The sequence below is a fragment of the Lissotriton helveticus genome, chromosome 1_1 (genome assembly GCF_964261635.1).
Source record: "Lissotriton helveticus chromosome 1_1, aLisHel1.1, whole genome shotgun sequence".
NCBI lineage: Eukaryota > Metazoa > Chordata > Amphibia > Caudata > Salamandridae > Lissotriton > Lissotriton helveticus.
The window spans coordinates 1,680,488,237-1,680,511,181 of NC_136057.1; the positions used below are offsets into that span (position 1 = coordinate 1,680,488,237).

Here is a 22,945-nt window from a genome sequence, read left to right on the forward strand (position 1 = left end):
GGACTCTTCCTGGCCCAAAAAGGTATCCACTAGGCAAACACCTTTAGGCGTTAGTATCCAGATGGGATCCTTGGTGGGCCCTGACCAGGTCAGAGAGCACATGAATATCCTTGCATTCTGGCCCAGTAACCTGGCGAAATACAGACAAAAGCCACATATCAATGAGGTTGAAGGAGAAGCACTGAGGGATACAGGTGCAAGTAACACCATGGTGACTGAAAAACTGATATACTCAGAACAGTATTTAACTGGACAGACATATCCAGTTACCGTAAAAGTTACTTACCTTCAGTAACGTAATATCTGGTAGAGACACAGTCTGGCCGCAGATTCCTTCACTTTTTGAATTCTCCCCAGGCGCCAGTCTGGATCTGGAGCAGGACCTTTGTGCGCAGGGGACAGATTCATATGCTTTTTGATGATGTCTCCGGTCATGACATCAGTTGAGCCATAGAAGTCCGGCCGGCACGCGGATGTCCGTTTCTTCAGTCTGTGCCCGAACACGGAGCCACCACAGAAACTGGTTGTGGAAACAGTGTGCCAAAAGGATCAAAAATCCGAAACATGGATAAAGAAGAAACATCAGATGGTATGTTAATACCAGACATTGATTTTAAAGAAACTCCCAAAAGAATCATCAAAACACAGGGCTACGTGAAACCCTGCGCCCTGGTGAATAACCCTCATGTAAGGGAAGAAAACCATACACTCTAGACCATTCATCAATGGTAATGAATGGCATGGTAATAGCAAAAGAAAACCTATAAAAACAACACAAAGCTGTTTGTTGAATCACACAATTACGTGAAATATTGATAGTGCTAATACAAGGTATGATGATACCAAACAAAGACTTTCAAAGAAAGAACAAATAAATCAATATTGCCTACTGGTGTCTAATCCAGGGTGAAAGAGAAAACACCCCCCCACCCTACCGACCGCACACATTTGGAAATGGATGGTATGGCAACATCTAAACAAAAACTATGTGGCCAGGCCAAGTGGTCTGTGGAGTCGCAACTTAAGTTGCGATAGTGATCACCGGTATATAAAACGAGAACTGAAAAAGTGTATAATCCTTGTAGGAGAGTTGGGTCTGCTTCCAATGGTTACCCCCACTTTTTGCTGTGATTCTCTGTTTTTTCGACTCTATTATGGCTTTGGGCCTGCTAATCAGGCCCACAGCCCAGCTGTTCTCTCTCTAAATTGATTCGATGTACTTTAGGTACATACCAGATTGGTTACTGGGTCACCCTTGTGAGCCCCTGTATAGTGTACACTAGGTACCCAGTGCATAGGTGCACCTTAGGCCTACCAGGGGCTGCAGCATGTATTGTGCCACTCCTGGTTTGCCTTCCAAACTGACACCACAGGTCTGTTCACACAGCCTGGGCAATGTGGTGTAATCACCCCTTACTTGGATATAGTATACCTATATCTACATATACATATAGACACATATACACCTATAAGTCACTCCTATGGCAGGCCTTGACAATCCTGGAGGCAGAGTGCTTGGTTTTATGTGAGACGGTGCCCTTACAGCTGTTCTATGATATAGCCATGCCATACCATATACTCTTAAGTGCATTATAATACTCGCGGTTAATGCTAACTTTGGTTTGGCTTTATCAAAACATGTCGTGTAAGGTGTCAAACAGTTCTGGTGGCGGGGGTAGCATTCCACCCTTCTAGAGGAAGAAGACATGTAGTTACTGGTTTACCCTGTTAAAGTTAAACAGAGCCTCAGCATCAGAAAATGGAGCTGCTGCCACAGACACGAGTCTGACCTCCTGTTGCTGGACGAAACTCCGGCAGGGGAGGCCTGGATAATAGGTTTCCTGTCCAAGGAGGTGCTGGCATCTCCCCAGACAGGCTTTTGTGTATTGGGGCAGGGAGGGCTGCATTCAGTGAATGCTTTCCAGACACTGCCTGGGGGCACACAAGGTGTTCCATGCAATTCCCAGTTCAAACCGGTTGCTGGGGCACTCTGTACCAGCTCTGGCATGAAACTGGACAAAGGGGAAGGGGTGTAACCACCCCCTTCCCAGGTCCACTCATAGGAGGGACCTTAAGGGTAGTCCAGCCCCTAAACTTAGTATAAGTATAGGAACCCAGTCACTAGGACTTTTGATTACCCTGGACGAAACTTTGAAACATATATCCTGGACCTTTGACAATCCATTTCGACTGGAAGAAGGAAGACCTCTCCCTTGTGGTCAAGGAGTGACCACCCTGTTCAATCAGGCACCAACAGCAACTTTGCCGGTCTGCATTTTCAAGGCTCCCGCCGGATCCCGAAGAATCACGACACAGGACACTGACTTCCAGACATCTCGGATCTCAACCTTCGCTCACAGCAAAGCTGAGACCCGTGGCGGACACGAGAGACGGGGGACCAGAACTCCTGGACATCCTGCATTTTGCAAGCTGCACTCACTTCACGAGGTAACTCGAAGTCGTGCATTGGGGTGCTTGAAGCCCCAGACCCGAGCACCATTTGCACCGAAGCTCAGAGGCCCCCACTCCACGAGTGACCCGTGGGCCCCGCTTTTGCATTTCAGCTCGACGCATCTTCGCGGTTCCTAGTCCGTTGGCTAGTGAGCCCCCCGAAGACTTTCTTTTGAATCTAACTTGCTTTCCTGGTTGCTCCAGGCTTGCTCCAACTTCCCTACAAAAGGAGAAGTTCCTCAGACCTTGCTGGTCTGCACCGAAGCCAATCTCGACATCCTGCGTCGGTTGCGTTTGCCAAGGCTTGTTGGGTCCAGTCCAGATACCGACACCGCAGTCAACTAGACCCTTCGTGGGACAGCTCGAATCCAGCTCCTGGTCGTCATCGACGCCTCCTGGTCCTCGTGGCTGAAGAGACAAACTTCACATCTTCACCTGAAATCACCCGACATCTGGTGGCATCTTTCTATCGCCGCCCTGGTCACTGGCAAGTGACCCAGACTCTGTCCCTTCACTTTCAGGTTCTACAGATCTTCGATTTACCCTTGGATCCACCCGAACACTTTTCCTCTGGTCGCCTGCAGCACTTCTTTGCAGCTCTCCATTGAAAATGACGACGAAACCTGACACGAAAAGACACCTATGCACCCGGCTTCCCTGGGTGAGGTAACACGAGTACTCCGGTCCTCCCGTGGGTCTTGACTCTCGAAGTGTCCTAGTTTAAAAGGGTTCCATCGTAGTCCATCCGGAAGTGTCCATAAATTGTAAATTTGTAACTTGTTCGTTTCCCATAGAAAGTCAATGGTAACCCGCTGCTGTGTTTAGACACTGCACGCGTCTCCCGTGGGCCTCCTACTTCCTAACCTTTGGTTGTTTACAGTAGCCCCAGCGATTCCTCAGGCCCCAGACCTGCTTTCTAATTCTCACGTGGTTCTTATACAACTATTTTAGTATATGGTTTGTGAGGCCCCTAGGGCATAACATATACTGTGCAACTTATCGTATGCTAATTGAGTAACTTGTATTGTACTTTTACCTCTGACCTCATAAAGAGTGCAGAGGGGTTGTGTTTAGAATAAATACATATATATTTGATACATACCTTGTGTGGTGTCCTTTCATTTGGTACTCAAGGGATTATAATTGGTAAAACAACTTGCTTAATACGCTCTCTGAAGTCTTAGCCTGATGACTGCTGGTCCATGCTACCACTAGGATAGCTTTCTCTAAAGTCGACTTTACAACCACCATCAATAAGGGTCAATTAGACTGGTGCAAGGTGCCCACTAGAACTAGTGGACACCATATGCCAGGCTAACTTCTCACAATCCTTACCTCATAGGTCGTTCCCAGAGTGGGGAGGATGGGCAGGGAGTTAATGAATCTGCGGCTAGACTGTGTCTCTACCAGATATTACGTTACCGATAGTAAGTAACTTTGACATCTGATAGAGACATCTAGACACAGATTCCTTACATTTTTAATTAAATGCCATAACTATACACCCCTGGAGGAGGGTCTGCAAACTAATACTACAAAAGTTCTCAAAGAGAACCAGCCGGTCGTACCGAACAACCAACCAAATGCACGCAGGAATAGCGGAACAAGAGCTTCGCTCTTAATAGAATCCATGATCACTTCACTGTCACAGAACATATAAATATTAAACAACCCTAAGGGCCCTAAAGAATTGGCCCTTTAAGCCTTTAAGGAAAAGGGGGGGGGGGGGGACTAAAGAACCATCTGTCAGTTATCAGACATTAACCTCTATCCCCAAGGGGAAAGAGAACTTGTAGCCCAAAATGGCAGAGTGCAAGACAAAAGTCATATAATCTGCATTGTTCACAACAATAAAGAGGTATCAGAGAAAAAACTGTCCTGATAAAATCCAAAGAAGGATTGGACTTTCAGAACTCATTCAAATATACCAATATGAATGAACACCAAAAGAAAGATGAACAATAATACCTCCATGGTATAAAGAATTTTGTTTTAACAAAATGACCACTCGAAGATTACATAGCGTACTGTAAAGAAACTAAAATTACACTACATAGATTTGAATCCAATATAGATATTCATCATTAATGCCAGTTGTATTAAATGTTGCTACAAAGATTATATGGACATATACATAATATATAAAACATTGTGTCACAATAGACTCTGAGTGGCCCGACAACTCATAGAATTCCAGAATTCCACTGGCCAATATTTCCTGCCGGATGGCAAGTATCGACAAAGCTTGCCACACATGACCTTCAGTGTCATGCACCGACAGTGTGAACATGACTCCATGGAAACGCTCTAAGTACCAAGGCGAGCGAGAAAAGAGAAGCAACTCACATTAATACCTTTCTGTTCTCTCTCTTTTTTTTTAATGAAGACCAAATATGTATATTGCAAAAGGGAATGCACCGAAACATTAAAAGGAAATCACACATAAAATGAATCCTTGATACAGAATAGCTCAGCACACACCTAAGGTCAAACAAATAATGACAGACAATACAATATCCTGATTAGTAATTAACGAGAAGAAAGAATCTCCCAAATGAATAGAATGAGTCTTCAAGTTATTTGAAAAAATATCCTTCTTTTATTCCTTTATATAGTTTTTCTTCATCAGACTTCGTTCATTTTAAAAACACAATACAAAATTCATAGCAGACGCGGCGCGTTTCGTCCCAACGGGACTTCTTCAAAGCTATTTGTGTTTTTGCAGTCCACAATAGTAGTGCACAACGTCAATACATGGCACATCAAGTTGCATTGCTACAAGTAAAATTCTTATTAAAAAGAGTACCCCTCTCGTTCTTCATCACCGGACTTCGGACCACACGCTTATTTGCATTTGTACCAATTTGGGGAGACTATACCCTTTAGATGTATCAGCACACACAACTTATGAGAGTGGGGCTCTTTTTAATAAGAATTTTACTTGCAGCAATGCAACTTGATGTGCTATGAATTCACGTTGTCCACTACTGTTGTGGACTGCAAAAACACAAACAGCCTTGAAGAAGTCCCGTTGGGATGAAATGCGCCGCTTCAGCTATGAATTTTGTATTGTGTTTTTAAAACGAACGAAGTCTGATGAATAAAAAAATATACTGTAATAAAAGAAGGATATTTTTTCAAATAACTTGAAGACTCATTTTATTAATTTGGGAGATTCTTTCTTGCTCGTTAATTACTAATCAGGATATTGTATTGTATTTCCTGTCATTATACTTTGTTTGACCGTGGGTGTGTGCTGAGCCATCTTGTACCTTGGGTTTTGGTTTTCCAAAATTGTGGGGACTAGGAAGGTCAAGTTCCCAGCTCTTGGCACAACCATTTTTGCCCTAACTATTAAATATAAAACTAACTGGTGCAGGCTCCGAGTGCCCTGACCTTCTGTTTCGTGCTTTGCTTATAAAAAGAATCGTTGTTAGCAAGAAGCCATGCGACAACACTTGTGATACAAAACTAAATCTGATCTCAAGTCTGTCTCAAGAAGCAACAGCCATGATTTCTCAAGGACTGTGAAGCACAGAGAAAATAGATACATACCCCAAGAGGATAGGTAGCATATAACCTCAAGACAGATGCAAAAAGCATTGTAGTAGAATAACAAGAAAAGCTGCCTAAAAACTAAAAACTGCCTAAAAACTCCTACCATGAAATTATTGACCGAAAATAAGTAAGGAATCTGCAGCTAGAAGTCTATCAGATGGTTTCAGACGCTGCCTGTCACACAGCGTAAGATACAGAGTTCCCACCATCATGTTCCATCAAAGAAGAAGGCCACTAACTAGTGTATTCCAAAGAATACACCATAAACTCTGAATTTACTTGCACAACTCTTGAAGCACTTATAATAAATATGCAAATAAATATGCAGTCAGCTCAGAAAGAGAAAACGACCTGCACCATAAAACGCATAGCCAAAAGGACTTTAATGAAGGATGAACCACAAGAGCTTGTATGCTCTGAATCCACCAGCGCCATAATAAATATGCACACCACTAGAGTACTGCGGACATACTACGCTGATTACTCCAACAAGTAAAGACCAGAGCATCTCTATATACCAGACTTACAACTGGCATATGAACATGTCCCCTATGAGAGACAACAAAAGGTCTATGAAGAAAAATTGGTCCTACGGTGCAGGCAGGTGTCTATGTGCAATATCCTGGTCCACTGAGGCCCCCAACTCAGGCTTGGCCCAAGAAGCTAATAAAACGTCAAACAGGGCCTAGCCAAATGGAAGAACAAGCTCTTCTCCAGTCTGTCCCTGAAAAAAGATCTCAATCGAAGGGTCTGTGGGATTTTGCACTGTAGGAAGTGACAAGCTTAAAACCGTAACCACTCTCCTTAGCAGGTCTGCAAAGGAGGAACTCGCCTCCGTAGCAAGGCCAGGGGGAGAAAGCAACCCTGAAGCTGGCGAAGAATCCAGGCCACTAGCCTCTTCGAGCGCAGACATCCAACTCTCCTCAACCTGAGGCACATTAATGATGGGAACAGGCTGAAACAGCCCTGCCTCAATTGACACAACCTCTTCCTGAGAAGGAACCAAAACCTGCATGGGGTCCCAAAGATGAGGTGCAAGGAATTATAATATTTCCTCATCTGAGCCATCGACGCCCAGGTTCCCGGAAACACGAGGAGACGCAGTGCTGAGTCGCATACGGCCTCCTCAACCGTCGAGCGGGAGGAGCCACGGAAGACCGAGTCTCCACACGGTGAAGTCCGAGAATGCCGCAACTTCAACCGTCCCTTACCTTTTAACTTCTCGGGAGATAGACGTCCTCCAGACCGGGTTCGGCTTCTAGATCGTACCACAAACGCTCTTCTCGGGACGACAAAGACATTGGCTGAGAAGCCTCTAAGGACCGGGACACATGCGCCATCAACTTCAAATGCCGCTCCTTAAGCGACTTCGACTTCAGTTTCTGGCAGGAGCCGAAATCCTCCGCGGCGTGGTGCTCACCCAAACAACACATATACATTGTATGTGGGTCAGTCACCGACATATGTCGGCTACAAGACCCACAAGTTTTGAAACCTGAAGACATAGACAAAGACACACTGTTCCACTGACAACAAAGTATTGAAGCAGGTAAAAAAAAAAAAAAACTTGAGGAACTGCATCTCCAGATCCGTGTTACAGCGCGGTAAAGAAGAAACGGACGGACACCCGCTGGAGGGGACTTATATGCCTCCACTGACGTCATGACCAGAGTCAATGTTATCACGGTGCCATACAATGCCGGCACACAGAGGTACTGCTGAAACGTTTCTAGATCCAGACAGGCGCCTGGGGAGAATTCAAAAGTTAAGGGATCTGCGGCGAGATGTCTCTATCAGATAATGCTGATAACATTGTCAAGGTCCATCCCATGGCTATTGTGATCTTGGAATGGGGAAGAGGTTTCTGGAAAAAAGACGGTGGTTGTGTCCTCTGCAATTCCAGTAGAATGTCTGCTAGGCAATGATCTGGAGACCTCAGCATGGGCTGCGGTAGAGATGAGAACGTATGCCGCCATCTGGGAATACCTGAATGGGTGTGTGTGAAAACAAAAGCACAAAGCTCAGGTTCAAAAAGTGGTATTGGAGCCTGGAATAATGTCCCAATCCTCTAAGAGAAAAGGCAAGACGGTAGGGAAACCAACTTCTGATGAGACACAAGCTCAGGTCACCTCATCAGGGAGAAGACCTGTCAGCCCCGGAGGCAACTGAGCCCTAGAAACATGGGCCTTACACAGCAGAGCTCCTAGGCCCAGGGGGACCTTCTAGGGAAGATCTTTTCCGGGGACAAAGGACCTGTCCCATCTTGGGTGCCTGAGACAGCAAGCTGCTGACCACGAAAAGGGAGATGGCAGTGGCTCCCAAAGAAACTATTGGGAGGAGTAAGTCCTGTATATTCAGGCCAGAGACCCCAAACCTGGTGCCACTAGGAGAGTGGTTGTGCCTCAGCAGTACAGAGACCTCTTACTCACCTTGCTGGGCATCCTGGCTAGACTAAGACTTGGAGTAGGTTAGTCACCCACTTCTACTGGCCAGGTATGTCCTAGAAAGTGAAGGAGTTGTGTAACTCCTGTGTTACCTGTAAAGCCAGTGGCAAGACAGGTAGCAAACCAAAGGCTCTCTTAATTCCACTACCAGTGGTTGGGGTTCCCTTAAAAATGGTAGGGATTGACATTGTTGGTCCCCTTGACCCTCAAACGGCATCAGGAAACTGATTTATACTGTTGGTAGTGGATCATGTCACCAGGTATCCTGAAACCATTCCCCTTTCGTCTATCATTGATTCTGTATTTTTACAAGAATTGGTTTCCCTAAGGAGGAGGTTTACACCCCCAGAGAACAGAGTTGGTGTGACAGTGAGAGGGAAGGCTTTGCTGTGGTTTGGTCCCTGTTTGATACTCATTTCCTAGTACAAACCGACCACAGACCTCTCAGATGTCTTATGCAAATGAAAGATGAAAATCCTAAACTGTTGCGGTGGTCCATCTCCCTACAGTAATGGACTTTATAGTGGACAACAGACATGGGACTGACCATGCCAATGCAGATGGCCTTTCCAGGTTCTTCCACTTAGACTATGAAGACTCTCTTGGGAAAGGTTAGTCTCATTCACTTTCATTTGGAGGGGTTGGGTAGTAAAGTGCCCTTTTTGACAGTCGCCCCCACTTTTTGCCCCCTGGTACTGATGTTCTTGACTGGAAAAGCAATGGGTCCCTGCTAAACAGGCTCCAGTGCCAGTGCTCTTTCCCTGAAAACTGTAACGTGTTCAATTGTAACCCAATTGGCAAGGACTTTTGCAACCTTGTAAGTCCCTGGTAAATGGTACCTATGGCATCCAGGGTAGGAATACTAAATAGGGTGCCCAGGGGCTGCAGCATGTATTATGCCACCCAAAGGGACCCCCACAAAAACTCTATGCACACTGCCACTGCAGAATGCATGAAACCGCGCAAATCTTTCTGAAAACACGACATTGCACACTCCCTGTCTGCAATGTCCAAATACACTGCAAGTCTTATATGCAAATCACCCATACAGCAGACCTTGTAGCCCTAAGGCAGGGTGCAGTATAATACGTGAGCAGGTATGTCCCTGTAATGCCTAGTACCATTAGTAGGGCATTTCAAGTGATCAGGCAACCATGTTAAGGGTATGTATTAGGCACTGGTCATTACGAGTTACGCAACTACATATTGGCTGCACTGAAAATAAAGGTGTTTGGTATCAAATACCTCGTCTCAATAAATCTATAGTGATGCCAGTATCAGATGTATTGTGACACGCACCAAGAGAGCACCTCAGAGGTGCCCCTTCACTCGGGATTATAAATGTAAGATCTATAAACAAATAAGGGTCATCTGTACTTTTTGTATGGTGTGCCCTTACATTGGCACTACCAAATAAAAAAGTAAGCTTTCTACAATACAGACATTGGCCTCTGACTTGCTCCAAAGAGTTTGAAACCCACAGTTTTTTTCACAGAACATCCTTAAAGCATACTGGGAGCTAAAGCTCAAAATAGGTTTGACAAAAATATAAAAGCAGTGAAAAATCATGACTGAGGTAGCTCTTCCAGATCTGCGCTGAAAGCACCGATATCAGTACAAAGGTGTGACACCTATACAGGCACAAATCCCATCACAGCTGTGCAGATGGTGCTAACATAGAGCTGATCAGGTCATCTACAGGTGCAGAGAGATAATGCTCAAGATTTTCTGGATCCAGTTGGACAGTGGGGAATATTCTAACGTAAGGAATCTGCAGCTAGAATTCGCTATCAGATATCTATCTGAGAAGAACCTCACAGCTGGAAAATACCGTGAACTACCTCCGGAGAAAGACACCACTCATGGTCGGCAAGAAGACACCGACTGAGACTAAGCTCGCACGTTGAGCACTCCGGATAAGTAATTTGCTGCTAAGTAGATCTGATGGTACTGACACCAGGTCAAGAGCCGCAGAACTTCTTGGCAGAGAGGATGCAACACTACTCCTCCTAATTTGTGGATGCACCACATCATGGCTCTGTTGTCCTTTAAGAGCTGAACCGACTGACTGCGAATGGAATGAAGGAAGTCCTTAAGTGCTATGCGTTTTACCTGTAATTCCAACGGACAGATGTGCAACATCTCTTCTTCTGTATCCCAGAGGTTTTTAGGCTCCAGTTTTTCCACATGGGGTCCCCACCCCGGAGTGGAGGCATCCATAATCAATGTTGTCACCAGACGAAGCGTGTAGAATGGCTTTCCTTGTGTAAGTTTGCTGTCCACAATCCACCAATGTGGATAAGCAGTAGTGTCCCTGTATACTGTAAGACCGCTTTTGAGATCTCAAGATTATTTTAACCATTGCCTACAAAAGCACCACTAAAGGGCCTTTATGTGCAATCGTCCATGAGTGACCAACAGAATGCAGGAAACTGATAGACCAAGACTGTAAGGACTGGAATGACCATTCCATTCGGCATCACCTGAATATCTTGAACCCTCTGATGAGGAGGGCAGGCACACCTCGATGTGGTTTCCACCACTGCGTCTATGAACAAGATGCCCTGAGAGGCACCAGGGGAGATTTTGGCTTGTTGATCAAAAAGCTCAGTTTGAACAACAGCATAAACTATTGCCAACAAGTGGTAAGTCACCATATAGGGTCAGCTGGCTTTAATAAGCCAATCTTCCAGATAAGCAAATGCAAGGATTCCCACCCATCTAAGATGGGCCACAATCACCATCATCTCCTTCTAACAAGAGGTTCGTTAGTAAGGTCAAATGAAATGACAGCTAGCTGGTAATGCTTGGACCTTATCATTAAGCGAAAAAACTTCTTGTGTTCTTGTGCAACTGCAGGATAGGGATGTGGAAATAGGCATCCTGCAGGTCGATGAACACCATCCAGTCTTCTGGTTCCAACACAAGTAGAATCTAATCTAAGGACAGCATATTGAACTTTTCATTTCTGAGGAACGACTTCAGAATCGTGAGACTTTGGATTGGGCAAAGGCTGCCATTTTGTTTTGGGGACCAGGGCCTAGCGGGATTATAGCTAGACAAGGAAGGGATGGGAGGGTGATTTGTTGAAAGGGTAGGGTATACCTACTTTCCACAATCTGTAAGATAAAAGTTAGATGTGCTGGGTTTCCAAGCTTGTGGTAAGGAGAATATTCGTCCTCCAACATGTAGGGTGCGTGTTGTGGAAGGCAGAACTAGGGCTGTTCCCTGCAGTGGCTGGGGAAGAGGAGAAGAATGAGAAGGAGATAGGTAGAGGGAGGGCACATTTCATCCTGTGCCTCGTCCCCGGCGTTTCTTGTAGTGGGAATTCGCCTGCTGTTGTTGATGGGTGTACTGCTGACAGCCACGAAAATAGAACCTTCTGCTGAAGCCTTGAAATCTCAGAAATTTACAGTTGCCTCTGGTGTGAGGTTGGAGGCCAAGAGACTGGGTCATGGCCTTGCTTCCCTTTAATCTCTTCAATGCAGAATTGGCATTTTTACTAACAAGAGGAGAGCTGTGGAATAGGGGATCCATCATTGTGGTGTTGATATGTGAAAAAACAGAATTCCGCAGCCAGGCATGGCAGCTTAGGGAAGAAGATGTCCCCCATTGGCCCTTGCAACCTAATCAGTTTTGACTATGGCAGATTTCAAGACTTGCTTTACTGCAGCCTGACTTTCCATTTTCAGCTCAGCAAAGTGGGAATGTTTGCCTTTGCCAAATCGAGCAGAGCATGAACATATCTTCCAAGGAGACAGGTGGCATTAATGGACTTAAGGACCTTGCTTCCAGCAGAGAACATCTTTTATGAAAATTTTTCCATTTTCTTAGCTTCCTTGTCCGATGAAGTAGAAGGGAAGGCTTCCAGTATCTGTTTTAAGGAGCAAGATGCCTGCACTTCCAGACGTTCTGGAGATGAATGAGAGACAAGGAAGTTGGGATCACCAGGCTCTTACATATAATTTGTGTGCGATGGCCCTTGAACCTACGGGAGAAGTCAGTGGCTTCTCCTAAATGGTTAATATATGCTCAGTTCGAGACTCATTAAAAGGAAGTAATGGTTCAGATATGTAAGCAACTGAATGAAGGACATCAGTGACCATACTGGGCTTACAATCTGTGGATGGTAGTTGCAAGTCTAAGATATCCACTGCTATCCTAGTGACTGACTGGTAGGAAGTCACCATTGGTAGCAGGAGTTGAGTCGGGGACACAAGATACCACTCCAGGAAGGTATCCAGCCCATCTCAAAGGCCCACAATTTCTAGGTCTACATGAGACGGACCTTCGTCATTGCCTACGCTCTGGGGTTGTCGAAAATAATTTCTTCTTCCCCGAAAAAGTATTGGCCTTACTTCGTCAGTCTCTGGGCCTCTCTTATGGAGTTGTAAAGTGGTAGGTTCATCAGAAGCAGAGACTCTGTGGTCAGGATGGTTGCGGCATTAGCAGAGTTGGAGACAGTGGCTGCAGTGGAGGAGGCATCAATGTAAACTGTGATGCAGATGAAGCCGGACGCTACGCCAGTGATGTAGGCTGAGGTGCCAAAGGCATCAACTGAGGGACTAGGTAAATTCTTGGGTCCAGAGCAGTAGGGCATGAACTAGGGATGTTAAATGGCAGCAGCATCATCATTGGCATCGATCCCAATGGCAGGAATTGTGCCAGAGTCTGAGTGATTCAAACATGAATTTGGAGGTAGCGAGAGGAACAGCATGAAGAGTACAGAGTAGTAGGGCACAGGTAATCCTCCAAATGAGACAGCCAATAGGCCCAGCTTTCGCTCCACCTGGGGCAATGGATTTAGAGAAGATGTTGAACACTGCATTCAGAAACCTTGACAGATCTGTTCCAGCAGTTGGACTTTCTGGGGAGAGCTGTCCGGCCTAGGGCCTTGCAGTTGGCGCTGCAGGTGGTAGTGTCTCCAGGACCAGCACCAGGTCGTGTGAAGCCGCAAGCACCGGATTCTCTGGAAGCTAGGTCAGTGGTTCTTGAGCAGACACTGGATTAGGTCAAGTTGAAAGTTTTGGGGATGTGCTTCTCGATGTGTGGCGAAGAGACTCGCAGCTCCAATTCTTCTTATTTTTCTTCTTTGAGGATTTTGAAGTAGGTAACACTAGAGCCTTCGACTTCAGTCGTGATTGACAGCGCCCATGTCGGTCGTCTTGTGCCCTAACCTTAAACATTTTGGCATTCTGGGATGCATCTTCTGGCACGACAAATAGGCCAGACACCAGAGGCAGATGTTGTATGGGTCTGTGACTGACATCTGACCATCACAGTCCTGACTAAGCTTGAAGTCATACTGCTTGGGTGATAACTTGTCAAAGAGAAAACTGCACCTAGGAATACATTTTGTGTGTAAATCATCACCTAATCAACATTCTTGAGGAGAGGTTGATGGCACAGAAAAAAGAGAATCAACATCATATGACCAATGGAGGCGCTTTATGGCCGCAGCGACGTCACAAGATGTTGGCGACCCATACTCACGGAGAAGAGTTTCCAGATCCGAGTTTCCCGAGGAAGGCAAGGGACATTCAAAAGGGGAGGAATCTAAACCCATCATAAACCAAATTACTCATGGGAAAAGTTGAGGGGATACCCACTTTAAAAATAATAATATTTAGCCATCATGACCCCACTCAGCCTTCTTCACTCGAATGACCATTCTGCTGTGTTTTAGCTTACTTACCATCTGCACTTTTGATTGCATATACGTCAATTTGGCCGTCAAACTCTCCGGGTCCAAGTGCTTTATGTGAGTTCAGGTACCCAGCAATCCCTTCGGGGGATGTTCCATACGACCCAGTTGTCCCAATTGGACATTCATCCTCTCCTTCCTCTGTATCATCCTTCAAATCTTCCTCCTCTTCCTGTTCGGCTCGATGAATGTCGTGGATTCCAAGTAGCAGGCTGTAGTCCATAATCTTCAGTTGTACTAAGAACTAAACATTCAAAACAGTTACTTCAGAAGCAACCTGATTTTTCAGAGAAATGTTTGCAAATGATTCCCCAGAGAAACATGTACTTGGTATTTATTATTTACCCACACAAAACATAGGCTACAAAGGTCTGTAATAACATCTCTTGATAATAAACAGTATACTTGTGTGATATACCAATTATTGCCAAGGATAAGCATTTTATGATCAATTTTTCAGGCAATTTCATTGGTGAAAGTGGTCAAAAGGAAACCAGGAACATGCAGAAAGTTATGAAGAACAAATTACTTACCTTCTGTAACGTCTGATCTGTTAGAGACTCCATCTAACCGCAGAATCCTTATCCTAGAATTATCCCCAGGCGTCAGCCTGGATCCACATTTTTTTCGTTAGCAGAGCCTCTGCGCACTGGTAGGTGGCTTTGCTCGGCTCCGCATGGCGTCGTCCAAGCTGTAAGTGACTAGACACCACCTAGGCGCGCTGACATCAGTTACTTTTTGTGACTTTCCATGCCAGAAGCACAGAGCCACAAAGTGCACTTACCACTGTAGTGGAATACTAGGGACCTGAAAGGGGAAAGCCCTGTCCCTAAAAATCACATCACAGAGCGGGAAGGAAAGGTGGGTAAGTAAGGAATCTGCCGCTAAATATAGTCTCTACCAGAGAGGGCGTTACTGAAGGTAAGAAACTTGTTCATCTGATAGAAACTTCTAGCTGCAGATTCCTTACCTTAGAAAAGAAACCCAACAAATGCCTCCCCAGAGGTGGGTCTGCGGACCAATTTCAAACGAGGAAGTCCTACAGGATCGAACAAGCAAAGTGCCCATCTCTACAGACCAGACTGTCCAGAGTAGTGTTTGGTAAACGTGTGCAGGAAGGCCCACATTGCTGCCTGGCAGATGTCCAGCACTGGAACTTCGCAAGCTAATGGAATTGTTGCTGCTTTAGCTCTAGTGGAATGAACATGCAAAGCCTTAGGTCAGAGGTCTTCAATCTGTGGGGTGCAATCCCCAGGGGGGGCCTGGATTCCTGAGAAGGGGGTCGCACATTCCCCAGCTTCACTTGTGACTGCAATCAAAAACATTTGCTTTCTTTTTGTAAAAAGACAGCTGTCCTGGGAGAGCTAATTTAGATCGTTATCCGCTGAAGTTTTATCAACTGAGTCTCTAGTGCTGGAAAAGACTGCATGCCAGAGCACCTGCTTGCCTGAATGAAATGCAAATGTGCCTACCAGTTAATCGGCACGTGTAAAGGGTGCTTGAGAGCCGGTTCTTGCTTTAATTGTTCAAACCACTCCAAGCTTTGTAATTACAAAGATGTGTTTTTTTGAGTGGTAGTGCAAAGGGTTAACAACTGGGCTGTGAAGTGCCTGCTTTGAATTTTAACAGCATTTACAAAGCCCTTAGTACTCCTACAGAGGTTTTGAAGGGACAGTTATGTAAAAAAGAATTGCATTACTTATGCTCTGGTATTACTAAAATCTACATTTTGGAAGCATTATTTTATTGTAAAATTATTTGCACGTTTTGTAGCACTCTATCCTCACTGTGTGTAATGGAAGTATAAAATAATGACTTGCATATTCACAGTGCTTTCTGTCCGACTATGACCTCGTAGCAGTAAAAATACTCATCACTATACTCCACTGCACCAATCAAGATTTCATTCTGTGGCTCTCTGGTTACCCATAGACCTCTGCAGTGCATTGACTAATAAAGGTTTCATAATGTCCTTCAGTGCATTTCCCACTAAGTACCAACTTTTTAAATTAATTTTTTTATGTAGCCACTTGGCAGATGTCAAGAACAGGGACACCACACTGAAGGGCCGTGGTGGCTGCCTTAGCCCTGGTGGAATGAGCTCGGAGGATTTCAGGAGACTGTTTCTTTGCCAAAGTGTGACACATACTAATGCAGAGGATAACCCATCACAAGAGGGTCCTCTTTTGTACAGCACATCCCTTCTTTGCTCCAAAGTACCACATAAAGAGTTGGTCGTCCATCCAGAACTCTTTAGCGCAGTCAAGGTAGAACGATAACGCTCATTTTGGGTCCAGGCGATGGAGACGTTCCTCTTCCCTAGAAGCATAGGGAGGAGCATATAAGGTGGGCAAGGTAACAGATTGCCCTAGGTGTAAAGGTGTCACAACTTTAGGCAAAAAGGAAGGCTTAGTGGGGAGCACTACCTTGACTGAAAAGACAGTCAGGTAAAAAAGCAGATGTGAAAGCGCTTGCAGCTCACTCACCCCCTTGGCATAAGTGATTGCCACTAAGAAGGCTGTCTTGATGGTGAGCAGCCGGAAGGGAAAGTTGTGCAGTGGCTCAAATGGTGCACACAAGATAAGTGAGGACCAAGTGAAGGTCCCACTGGGGCAAAATGAAAGGTGATGGGTATGCAAATGCGTAAGCATTTTCAGATATCTATGTACGATAGGGGACTAGAATAGTGACAGTTTGAGTGCCAACTGTAAACAAGCAGAAATGGAAAAAAAGTAACCTTTTAGATCTCAATGCCCTACCGGCAAGAGACAGGAGGAGAAGAACAATGTCAGAGAGGGAGGCAGACAAAGAGTTAACAGACCAGTCTGTACAATATTTACAAAATGTTGGTCATCAACAGGCGTATACCGAATTAGTGGAGGGTTGCCTGGCTGCCAAAATAACTTTGCACACTTCGGAAGGAAGATTTAAAGCCATCAACTATCACCGCAAGGAGGCGGGGAGTTGACAGGTTCGGGTGGAGGACCCTTCCCTGCTGCTGCGACAAAAGATCCTCCCGAAGGGGCAGAAGCTCAGGATACCAAACTCTCCCTGTCCAGTCCGGAGCCACAAGAATGACTTGGGCCCAGTCGTTCCTGATCTTCTTGAGCAATCTGGACAGGAGTGGTATGGGCGGAAACTCATACAGGAGGCTTGTGCTCCACTGGAGGTGTACAGTGTCGCAGGGCGAGAGCTGCCTCGGTAACTACAATGTGCAAAACTGCTGATATTGCGCATTCTCTTCAGAGGAGAACAGATCTATCAAAGGCTCTCCCCACTGTTGAAAGAGACCTCGCGCCACCTCCGGATGGAGAAGCCACCTTGTGCTTTGCTAGGCCATGATGGCTGAGCTTGGCCGCCTTGGCACTCGGGGAACTGGCCAGGTGTTGAACCACCAGGGACATGCCCTGTTGTTCCAGCCAAGTTCAGAGATGCAGGGTCTTTTGACAGAGGGTCCACAACCCCACCTCGCCCGGCTTGTTGCAGTACCACATGGCAGTAGTGTTGTCTGTGAACACTTGAACAAGCCTTCCCTTGAGGGATGGTTGTAGGAAGCTGGCTCTGTATATACTATACCAAAGTAAGGCATAGTGTGCACAGAGTCCAGAGGATCCCCACAGGTATAGCAGAGGATAAATGAGATAATCCCTAACAGCTTTCTTTGTGGCAGTGGTCGAGCAGTTGAGCCTATCAGGAGGGTGTGTTAAGCATTTATTTTATTCACTCAATCAAGATTGATGGCGCAAACTCAGAGACAGAATCCAGACCACTTAGATAAGTATAAAAAAGTATACTTATGTTTTACTTCTAGAGCCAAGCAGGACTTGGCACAGGTAAGTGTGACAAACATTCAAATGCAAAACATTACAAGGAAATGCAGTTGTGGTTGAAATTGGCATCGTTACAGGTTTGTATTGGCTATTAAAACAGCTAAAAATACATAGAAATTACTTTAGAGTACTTTTAGATAATTTTGCTACTCAGGGTAATATGCCTATATATCACACAGTGGGTCTCACAAAACACAGGTAAATACGACAGTTTGTAGATCAAAGAAAGTTATTTTGGTTTCTCATACAAAAAGTCAGTTTAACACTTATGATTTTTTTGTCCAAAAATCTTCTAACATTGGTTCCTATGGAGGAAAAGTGTCTTAACGGTTTACAGGTAAGTAAACAACCTGCAAGTAGAGCTTTTGGAGTTTAGGACCAATGTTCCCCAAGGTGCAGTTACGCCCTCAAATCACACCACTAGCGGCACTAGGGTGGCCGGGTGCAGAGCACAGAAGCCCAAAGTTAATCAATAGGGCTAGGGGGGCGTCGGTTGGGGGCTCCTCACGAGCAGGAAACTTGAATCTGGCAGCCAAGCTCCTAGGGATAAGGTCAGGGCAAAGAAAGTCCCAGGATGGCACCAAATGCACACCACCAGCAACACAGGAGCCGCAGGGTGCTTAGGAGTGGTAAGGGGCCCAATGCAATTCTATGCAGATTGCCGTTTTTGGATTTTGGCTGCAGGCTCAGTCCAGGAAGTCTTCAGGGAGGAACGAACAGCTGAGAAGGTACGTTGGAGGGCTCGAGGACGTAGGTGCACCTCATGTCGTCTTCTCCAGGGTGCCCGGATGAAGGGGTGCCTTTTGAGGTTTGATTTCATCTTACCGGATCACTGGCGGTTGGTTGGGTCTCCATGCAGAGGCTGCAGGCGACATCGGGGAGTCCTGAAGGAGTCAACCCACAGTGGACAGGGAAACAGGAGAACTGGCGGACCTCGCTGGGACCGGTGGGCCTCTTGGACTCCGGCCGTAGACGACGGGTGCAGTGGTGGTTCCAGGCGTCGAGTTTCTTCGTCCTCAGCAGGCTCAGAGTATTTCTTTGGAGTTTCTTTGGAAGAGAGCTGCTGATCGCAGGAGATCTAGTCTTTGTAAAAGGCAGTTAGTCCTTCCAGGGGTTCTAGAGGTCGCTGTCATCATACTAGACTAATCGCTCATCATACTAGACTCATCGCTCACAATGAACCGCCAGATGAATGCCGTATCCTTGACCTGCTTCAACACCCTCGCCTACTTCTAAAGACCTTCAGATGGATCTCAACCGAATCCCGAAAAACTGTCACACATGCACTCATCAGCAGCAGACTGGTCTACAGCAAAGCTCTCTACACCGGAATAAACAAGAAGCTCCTTTGCAAACTCCAGATTGTCCACAACGCCACAGCCAGGCTGATCTTCAACATACCCCGTCGCAGTCACATCGCCCAACACCTCCGCAATCTCCACTGGCTTCCAGTCAAAGAAGAATAACCTTCAAACTCCTCACCCATGAAACAAGGCCTTTCACAACACCGGAAGGGAATGCCTAAACAGTTCCCTCTCCTTCCACGCTCCCAAAAGACACCTACGATCAGCCCAGCTCTCACTGGCCAATGTTCCACGTATCAGAAAGACTAGAACGGGAGGAAAGTTCTTCTCCTACCTTCTAGCCAGTCCAGGAATACCCTCACCCTCCGGCAATCTCCGACAGTGCCCCAGTTCAGGAAGGACCTCAAGACCTAGCTTTTCTGGTGACTCCAGAACTCAATGGAGCCACCCCTCCACCCCTGTCCCCTCCAGCGCCTTGAGACCCTCATGGGTGAGTAGCTGGACTTTCCCAACCTTGATTGTTTGATTGATTGGCTACAAGGCAATTAAACTTCTGCTGCAGGATCTCTGGAAACTGCAGACGGACCGGCCAGGGCTGGGGCCAAGTCAGTTCTTCTCAACAGTCACTTATGCTGTGTGACTTCTTCCATCCTCCTTCGTAGGTTGCAGGAATCTGGGGAGGCAAGCCTCAGGGTCACCCCTAAATACTAAATTTAAATGGCATTTACAGGGGTATGCAGGTCAGGACCAATAGGTCCCTTCCTTAGGGTGAGTACACTCCCTATTATGCCACACTCCAGTGGGAAGAAGCATGAGCTTCCAATTGGCTTGGTCTCCTCCTCTTCAAGATGGAGGGTACTGAGATGTGTGCTTCAGCTCGCCTTCCCCAGCTGAGGCTGACAAAGATGGGCACACCTCTCCTCCTAGCTTGGTTTTCCAGCCGATTCTCCAGCCCAAAGCAGTGGTCAGAACCGGTGGGAGCCAGTTGCTGGGGGCAACAAAAGGCAGGGACAGCTTACAGAGATGGCAGGCCTTTGAATCTTCCTCTTCGTGGACCCAGCCCATCCAGGGGGAGGAGGCATGACACCTTTGCCCATGATGGGCTTTGTTTCTGGACCCAGAGGGCGGGGCCCTCTACCCAGGGCTCCAGAAACCTGTCTGGGCCGGCAAAGGGCAGCCACCCATTCAGGAACCACACATGGGCTGGTCGTTTTTCAGGGGGCATCTCCAAGATGCCCTCTGAGTGCATTTTACATTAAATCCCACACTGGCATCAAAGTGGGTTTAATGTGCTCAGACGTTTGCTACCAGTAAAGCTATTAGGGAGCTGTGGAGTTTGTAATGACCAACGCCCAGACCATGTACTCTGTATGGCTTTCCTGCACTTACAGTGTCTACGAATGGACTTAGGGACATGGTTGGGGTACAGTGCTCATGCAACTGTACCCTCACCTGTGGGCTAGTACACACTGCTAGAGGGGCGACTTATGGCCCAAGGAAGTGGGCTGCAGGTATGGCACACAGGGATATGTGCCATGTCGTCTCTTCACTTTTCTCACCACCAAAACATGCAGCCTGCAATGGCAGTGTGTGTCAAGGTCCAGGGTCTCTATAGGTGCTGCAGCCCTTAGAGGCCTTTCCTGGTCACAATGTTCTTGGTACCCATGATTCCTTTCACAAGAGGCTTACCTGTGGCCAGAGACGTGCTAATTGTGGGTACAAAGGTACAGTGTTGGGAAAGAAAATGGCCCTAGGAACATGATTGACAGGGACCCAGGGCACATCAAGTCAAAGTGCACCAAGTGCCAGGCAAAAAGTGGGGGGGTTACTGCAACAGAAACCAATTTTCCTTCAATGGTAAGAAGGCTTAAAGTGCCAAACGGATCGCATGAAGCTCCAACAAGCTGATGTGGAGCCCGGCTTCCGCCGGAGACCAGAGTCCTCTGATCTCAACCTTTCCCAGATGGCCGCCCCATCCTAGAAGCAACACATCCGTCACCACTGTGAAGTCTGGGTGGGGAAGGGGGAGAGGTATGCCTCAGACCCAATCGCGGTTTGTCAGCCACCACTGCAGATCGTTCGCAGTGCCCTCCGATATCTGAATGAGGTCAGTGAGGTTTCCCTGATGCTGCGCCCATTGAAACTTCAGGTCGGACTGTAGAGACCGCATGTGTCATCTGCCACGGTCCACTAGCAGGATGCAGGAGGTCGTGAGGTCCAGCAGCCTCAGAATCATTCTCACTGAAATCCAGAATAGAGGCTGAAACATCGGTATCATAGCCTGAATATCCTGGATTCGCCACTCTGGAGGATAAGCCCGAAACTGCAACATGTCCAGAACTGCTCCGATGAACTGGAGTGTCGAGTGGGAGTCAGGTGTGACTTTGGAGGATTAGCCCGAAACTGCAACTTGTCCAGAACTGCTCCGATGAACGGGAGTGTCGGGAGGGAGTCAGGTGTGACTTCGTGACATTGATCATGAACCCCTGTGAATTCATGATGTTCGTCATAGTCTGGATGTGGGAGATGACTGCTTGGGACAGGCCCACCTTCAACAACCAGTGATCAAGATAGGGGAAGACTGGAACCCCTGTTCTCCGCAGGTGGGCTGCGACCACTGCCATCACCTTGGTAAACACCCAAGGGGCACTGGTGAGGCCCAAGGGGAGCACGGCAAACTGGAAGTGCTTGTGGCCCGCAGTAAACCGCAGGTAGCGGCAATGGGCAGGCAGGATGGGAATATGGAAATAGGCATCCTGCAAGTCCAACTCTACAATCCAGTCTCCCAGGTCCAGGGCAGACAGGACCTGAGCAAGAGTGAGCATCTTGAAATTTTCCTTTTTGAGGAAGTAGTTGAGGGCTTTGAGGTCAAGGATAGGATTAAGGCCTCTGTCCTTCTTTGGAACCAGAAAATAGCGGGAATAGCAACCACAGCCTATTTCATGCCCGGGAACCCTCTCTATAGCTAACTTGGTCAAGAGTGCTTTGACTTCCTCGCGAAGTAAGGCAAGGTGATCCTCGGTCAACCAATTTTATATTGGAGGCATTGAGGGAGGGTTAGTCTCAAAGGGGAAGGAATAGCCCCTTCTGACTATTTACAAAACCCACCTGTCCAAGGTGATATCCAGCCAGTGGTGGAGGTGATGGCGTATACTGCCACCAACTGGATGCCCCTGATCTGGGAAGATTGGACTAGCAAGGCCTGGAGGGGGGAGGTGGTTGCTAACTGACCTGACTTCTGGCCTCCCGACCCCCAGGGTCACAGTGGACCTCGTCCACACAGAGGTTGCGGAACATGCATAGTCCTCTGGCTGGGTTAGGACTGGCGTGGTTGGACGTCCCTTCTGTAGCAACGAAAGGAGGACACAGGCCAGGATGACACTGAGACACCCAAAGACTTGGCCGTGGCCCCCCCCCCCCGCCTCCTTAAAGCGCTCTGGCGCCACCATTCGACCTGTCTCCGTTGAGAGGAGAGCCATCCAACAAAGGGCATGCCCATGAGGTTGGCTTGGACATCCCCTGAAAAACAAGACGTTCTCAGCCAGGCGTGGTGCCTAACGGCCACCGTCTATGGAATTGCTCTGCCCAGCGAATCTGTTGCGTCTAAGCCACAGCATATGGCAAACTTTGCTGCATCTCTCCCATCGGCAACCG

General features: G+C 46.9%; 1 protein-coding gene across 1 annotated transcript in view; it reads right to left on the reverse strand.

Moving 5' to 3' along the window:
- The window catches only part of PIP4K2C (phosphatidylinositol-5-phosphate 4-kinase type 2 gamma), a 400,711-nt gene that overhangs the window by 112,922 nt on the left and 264,844 nt on the right, over window positions 1-22,945 (reverse strand). The window contains exon 8 of the mRNA XM_078688969.1: window positions 14,149-14,401. Coding sequence (XP_078545095.1) covers window positions 14,149-14,401 — 253 coding nt within the window. The remainder of the gene's footprint in view (window positions 1-14,148; window positions 14,402-22,945) is intronic.